The sequence below is a fragment of the Salvelinus fontinalis genome, chromosome 18, assembly GCF_029448725.1.
Source record: "Salvelinus fontinalis isolate EN_2023a chromosome 18, ASM2944872v1, whole genome shotgun sequence".
Taxonomy (NCBI): Eukaryota; Metazoa; Chordata; class Actinopteri; order Salmoniformes; family Salmonidae; genus Salvelinus; species Salvelinus fontinalis.
Window position 1 is genome coordinate 12,642,473 of NC_074682.1, and position 6,992 is coordinate 12,649,464.

At 40.6% G+C, this 6,992-nt stretch overlaps 1 protein-coding gene across 10 annotated transcripts in view; it reads left to right on the plus strand.

Annotated features, from left to right (window-relative positions):
• Positions 1 to 6,758, plus strand: part of LOC129815002 (band 4.1-like protein 1) — a 121,562-nt gene extending 114,804 nt beyond the window's left edge. For all 10 annotated transcript variants that reach the window (XM_055868226.1, XM_055868225.1, XM_055868231.1 and 7 more), the window contains 4 exons: positions 2,452 to 2,547; positions 2,691 to 2,771; positions 2,930 to 3,046; positions 3,570 to 6,758. In XM_055868226.1, coding sequence (XP_055724201.1) covers positions 2,452 to 2,547; positions 2,691 to 2,771; positions 2,930 to 3,046; positions 3,570 to 3,575 — 300 coding nt within the window. In that variant the 3' untranslated portion in view covers positions 3,576 to 6,758. The remainder of the gene's footprint in view (positions 1 to 2,451; positions 2,548 to 2,690; positions 2,772 to 2,929; positions 3,047 to 3,569) is intronic.
• The last annotated feature ends 234 nt before the right edge of the window (positions 6,759 to 6,992 follow it).

A 6,992-nucleotide genomic window follows, 5' to 3' on the forward strand; every position in this document is an offset into this window, starting at 1 on the left:
GAAATTGCTTCTTCCAATTATTGATAAACATGCACCTGTTTAGAAACTGACTGTTAGAACTGTTAAGGCTCCATGGATTGATGAGGAATTTAAGAAATGTCTGGTTGAAAGAGATGGGGCAAAGGAGTGGCTAATAAGTCTGCCTGCACATCTTACTTGCTGACTTACTGCAAATTGAGAAATAATGTGACTAAACACAACAACAAAAAATAAGAAACTGTATTATGAAGCCATGATCAATGATATAAAAAAAACTTTGGAGTACTTTCAAATACATTTATGGGCAGAAATACAGAAATACAATACAAAGTCTTTCATCGAATCAGATGGCTTATTCATCACAAAACTATTTGATGTTGGCAGTTATTTTAATGATTACTTAATTGACAAAGTGAGCAAACTTAGGCAGGAAATGCCAACAACGAACAGTGAGCGCATTCATGCATAAAAAAAAACTAATAATGAAAGAAAAACATTGCAAGTTTGAATTTTATATTTTTGTAAAGTTAGTGTGTGAGAGGTGGAAAAATTATTGTCATTGATCAATAATGACAAACATCCTGGCATTAACAACGTAGATGGAAAGCTACTGAGGATGGTAGCTGACTCTATAGCCACTCCTATCTGTCATATCTGTCGTGTCTTTGGCATCATTAAATTGAAGACTTATTTTATCAAATCAATTCACTGTAATTATTATTACGTGATTAAACTAATCATGTAAATGTAAACAAAGAAACAGTAGATATGATTACAAGGAAATGATAGGGGAGGTTCCCTAGTGGGCTAAGCCGATATGACGGCTTGCTAGACAAAGGGAAGTGGGTGTGGACTGAGAAAGGCGGGAAAGACAAGAGTCCCTACACAGGTGATAATTATATTAATTGAAATGCTAATCCTCTGCACATGACTGCTCACTCATTCGGGAATAACTTCAATCAATATATATTTACGCTCAGTGTGTCGTTGTGAACTCTGTTGGAATCGTCCGTCTTTCTGTTGGAAAGTTCATCTGATCGTCTCTCTGCTTCCATGAAGTCTATTGTTGTTATCCTGGACACTTCAGAGTAACATTCAGAAATGTTCTTGAAGAATAGATGCTGCGGCGGTTGTCGGTCTTCGCATTTCAGGTCGACATAATTTCTAGCTTTAGACTAGTAATTAGTATAGAAGATTTGCTCTTATTCTGTCGGAATCGATAGTCTCAGAGTTTCAACAACCATTACAACCTGAGGTTATACTGAGGTTTTTGTGGTCTCTACTCAACCTTCGCTCCCTCAGCTGACCGAGGTACGTGTGGTCTGAAGAGGATTTCTTCAGGTGAGGGTTTTATTCTTAACAGTAGAAAAGGGCTGTCTCATGCGCCCGCCAGTCTGTGCTCACGGGGGTGGGCCAATGACTTAGTTAAACTTTGAAGGGAATACAATTCTCTCACATTAACGGTTCAACATCACCTTACATAATTTCACAAATAGTTTAATCTTTAGTCATTAATTTTATACAATAATTAGACGCAAACCACATAACGGAGACTCCTGCATAAACAGAATTATGGTAATGTGGCTGTATTGTCTTTCATGAGGTCACAACATGAAACAAAATGGACCGGGTCATAGTTGGCTACTCCACCGACCGTTTACACATTCTCCAAAACATGGATATTGTTCAGTTCTCAAGTTCTATGATGTAGAAGAAGTTCCTTTGTTCTACTGTGGAACTCTCTCTATACTGCCTGGCCATGAGGAGACTCCTCCAGGAATTTAGTCTCCTCCGGGAATTTACGAACTGAGAACAGAACCTGGGTGCAGGAGGGAGAGAGACAGAGAGAGAGAAGGGTATGGTACTCGCTATACCCAAATAGGGCCACGTCATGACATATCTTTAATTGGAGTCTAGAGGAAAATCTTTGTCCTCAGGCCTGGAGGGAAGCTAAAGTCATTCTGCTATCCAAGAGTGGTAAAGCAGCCTATCAGCTTGCTGCCTGCTCTATGCAAACTGTTGGATTTCTTTTTTGACTAAGTACAAATAAAGCAACACCTCACGGCAAAATGTCCATGTGACCTACAGTACTTGTTTTTATGTACTAACTGATAGATACACACACACACACACACACACACACACACACACACACACACACACACACACACACACACACACACACACACACACACTTCATGTTAATGTTTATTACATGTATTTAAATTGTAAAGTCTTTTGTCTGTAATATATTTTTCGTTACGTGTCGGCTAATGGGGGTTCTAATAAATTAAATAAAAAATCCTTGTTGGACCCATATGGTGCTGGAGCTAGGCTCCATCTGGCTCTCTTTGACCCTGGCTCCGGGTAGCTCTGGCTCAATTTAACCACTGGTTGTGTTTGTTTGTGTGTTTGTAGCAGCTGTGCTGATAATGTAAGTGACCCTTCTTTCTCCTAATGACCGTGCTGCAGGTGAAGGCGGGCACCCTGGGGAGAGAGGCCGTAGTGTCCCCGCTGACTGTCACCGCCGACAATGTCACCTCAGCAACCACAACTCAAGTTACCAAGGTAACCCCTCGTGTCTCCTCTGCGAGCTTTAAAAAAAAGGTCTTGACACTTCCTCTTCACTTAATATACACTATAGAGCTATGAAAGGTCACAATTATTATCCGATCTGTAGATTGATGTTGACTGTGTGTGTTGTGTTTCAGACAGTGAAAGGTGGCTACTCCGAGACCAGGATTGAGAAAAGGATTATCATCACAGGAGATGATGACGTGGACCAACATCAGGTGAGGAACAACAGTCACAGCCATTACTAAGTTAGAAGTACTGTAGAAATGCATGTAATTTGTATGGCATCTCATGGACACTCAAAGACACTAATATTGTAGATTGAGTGCAAATGAATAGTGTTCATTTAATGGGAACAGTGACCTTTATCACACAGGCCCTTGCCATGGCGATACAGGAGGCCAAGCAGCAACACCCCGACATGCTGGTGACAAAAGCAGTGGTTGTCAGGGAAACAGAGTCTCCCACTGAGGAGCAACATAGAAAATCGGAGGTATGTGGAGCTGCTATGTAAACATCACTGTCAAGACACCATAGTATTGCCTCGATAAGTAGGGAGATAGTGATAGACAGTGTGTTTGTGTGTGTGTGTGCGCGTATGCATTTATTTGTGAATGTATGCTATACAGGCTATAGGTGGCTTTAAATATGACATAGCTCACGCGTACAGTATGTTGGACATGGAAGTCAATCATGTTGTTTAAAATGCAGGTTGCAATCTATTGTCATGATTCTTGCACTGCAAGCAACTCTGCGGAGTGGTCACTAACTGGCAAAGCCACGAAGTCAAAAATAAATAAAATCAGATTTAAACCTAACCATAACCTTAACCACACTGCTAACCCTAAAGCCGTACCCTAACCTTAAATTTAGACCAACATTTTTACTATATAGGCAATTTTGACTTTGCAGCTGGGAAAGATTCATGACGACAAACCTCAACTTGCGTTTAAACCACCTTTCTTATCCCAGTGTCTGTTTCACAGAGCTGTGTGTGTGTTCTCTCTCTGTTTCAGTCCTGATAACTCATGGTGGTTCCTGGGAGTGGGGACAGGAGCCCATCAACCCCCTGACTCCCACTCCACCGTTGCAAGAGGACTACAGTAACCTATCCACAGTGTATACTACAATACAATAGACAGCTCTCCTTGAAATAATTTCAGTCTCCTCTACAACACCATACGCCTCCTCTCCTGTCCCTTTAGCCAGAACCGACTGTGATGCCGCCTCTGACCCACCCTCACCCACCAACCACTCTTCCTCTGGAAAATGCCCTAGAAAATGCCCAGTGTTTGTACAGTAGACCCCCATGAGGTCTGACTCATGTGTTTGTAAAGAATAGGGCTACAGATGTAGGATCTTAATTGTGTGTATGTGTCTGTGCGTGTAATGAAGATCTTACACCTGTATTTGGTCGTGAATAGGGCTGTTTAGCTCTGGGATCTGTGAGAGATCAGTATAATGGTTCTGGTATTTTACATCCCCAGACAGACTCTGTATGTACAGTACAAACATAATGGCATGTTAATGGTTCATCACCCCCCGATCAGCATAGTTCAATTAAATTATTAGCGATCACGATGTAATCCACAAAATAATCTGATCAACCTTTCCCCAGAACACATTGACTTACCTATAAGTACTGGTAATTTATTTTTAAGGAACTCAATAGCCCACCCCCACAAATTGCTGTCATATATGGTCACCGTGGAGATGCCTGCTCTGTGCTGACATCATGCATGAAGCATGGGGACTGGGTGAGTGGAGTGTGAGGAAGGGGTTTGGGGGGAGGCGTGTTCTGCAGGGGCCAGTAGTGAGGGTCAGCCTTTAATGCTTGTTGTCACCAGCGTGACACATATAGTCAACAGCTGTCTTACTAGCTTTTTAAAAAAATTTAACAGTAGAACAATCTAATTTAAAGTCCAGTGTTTGCTTATCTTCTGAAAATTAAAAAAAAATGTTGATTTAGCATCTCATACTCACATGCATGATTCTAAGTAGTCGAGGGAATGAACGATACGATACAGAGCTGTCGTTGAACTGACGTCCACAGGAAGTGCTCAAGGAGGATTCTGTGGAATATACTTCTGCAACGTGTAGACACTGTATGTCAAACAAAGCTGATGGGCCTATACTGATAGGAGAGTCAACTGAAGAAATACGTGGACAGACACTTCTACAACATCAAGAGACTATGAGTTGGGACTCCGTTTGGCATTCAGGGTGCATTACTACTCCAGGCTCTGACGCTCGTTCTCTGGATTATAACAAACAGAATCCTTCCACACCCCCTTCTGTGCTCCCCTCCTCATCCTGTTCTCCTTCAGTCATCATGCTGTTATACTTTCAGTCGCAAATGCTGGTCACGTAGGGCAAAAGTCAAATCACACCCATTTCCCCATGTGGTGCACTACTTTGGTCAAAACTAGTACACTTTACAGGGGAAAAGGTGTCATTTGAGACAAAGCTATAGTCTGGTCAAATGAGCAGTTTTAATATGTTTTACAGTATCTCATTTTATGAAGTGTTTGATTTTTTTTTTTTTTTTACTTTTGTTTTTAAGTTATGGTGTATGAGTTCAACATTTGTATTTATAAGAGTGGTGGTGAATGTGAGCCGGCGGGTTTCTTGCCTTCCCTAAAAATGATTATTAAGTGTGTGATTCCTTTTTCTGTACCTTCACAGACAAAGCCTGGATTCATAGTGTGACACGTTTAAGGCCAAACTCCATCATCTTCGACAGATAGACAGGCGTTAAAACCTGTTCCAGAACACCAAGGCCTCCATAGCCCTGCCTGGCCAAATCTTTATACGTGGCCAAATCTGTATACTCTCTGGATAATAACTCTAAAGCTATATTCAACTGCTGCATATACATTCGTCAGTCAGTCAGTCTGAAAAATCAACAAAAACTATGCTGGAACAAACTGTTGAATAAATACTATGCATTGTTCCCTGTGTGGACTAACTTTGACAATATTACTGAGGAGAACCAGATTCATTTTTGGTGTGCCGCTCTGCTCTCATCTCCTACAGTATATGATATTGTTTATTACAGCAGTCAATCTTAACTGCTTGTGAGACTTGCAATAACTGTCTCTTTGTAGCCACCTCGCTATTGTAATCCATTATCAATCTATTTAAAAGAGAACTGTGAACTCTTATGCATATAAAAAGCACTACCAAAACGTTCCAAGATGGAGTTGAATCTAAAAGTGGAGTTCTGCCACCGTGTTCCCATGGCTTTGTTACCGTGCTTGGCATAATTACTCCACTCTCACTTCACCCTGAAGTAATGGAGAAGATCCTTCGGACTTTGTCTTAACTGCTGTAAAGTTCAGTCTCTGTGAAACAGAGTCCCTAACAGTTATTTTGTATATTTTATTTCATATTATCTGGTCAAATGACACTGGATTGATGTTAAGGCACTTGCTTGCAGTGATAGGCAGCAACGATATGGTTAGAAATGTGTGTTTTTTTCTATACTGGACACACACCTTTGAAAATGATTACTTGCTGTACAGTATAGACATTGAGAAAGAAGTTGCTCTGTATATCCGATGTGCTGTTTTGAAGGGTGGGAGGCATATTGTATGTATGTATGAACATGAATACTTCTATGTGTGCATTTAGTTACAAATATACTGGAAGAGTGGTATGAGGTTGTGCACATTTTGTAATAGAGGATTCACAAATGTGCAATGTTAAGACTACAGACTATGTGTAAGTACTAATGCACTTGTTATACTGATGATGGGTGTCTTACTGTTGGAGTCACTGCCACTGGAAACCATGGAAGTAATTATTTAGCCTACCTGTGTGATCTACTGACATTTCAGTCGTCCACTCTCCATGTGGTGTTGTCATAACCTCTTCTTAAGGTCCTATAGAAGAACTGGGTAATACTATAGATTAGCTATGATACACTGTTTCAGTGGTAGGAATAATACGAATTGGAACAAAAATATATTGAAGAGCAGAAAGATTACAAACAATCACAGGCCCCAATAGGACAGAACTAACTGGCTGATTCCATAGGCTCACATGAGGCACTGTCCACCCCACTCTTCCTCTTCCACCCTTCAATTCACCTCAACCTGTTTGTTCTACATCCCCCTAGTGCTTGGTGGTTTGTGTTTGCTGTATTTGCGTTCAGTCTAAATGGAAAACATACATACGTAAATAAATAAATGTCTCAATGCTAATTTCATTGTCTCTGCAATTTTCATGAGGAAGACAAATGCTGCAAGATCATGTTGTGGAAACCAGTAAAGGGCTTGAGACTTTAGGCGGTTACATTTAGTTTGTTTGGTATCCTGCATTGCCATCTTGTGGCCCTTAAGAGAATTGCAATTGGGAATAAAATTACAGAAGGACAATACTCAGTCAAGCATAATCATCACTATCCTCAAATTGATTAAAATATGGCTTAATGGTTA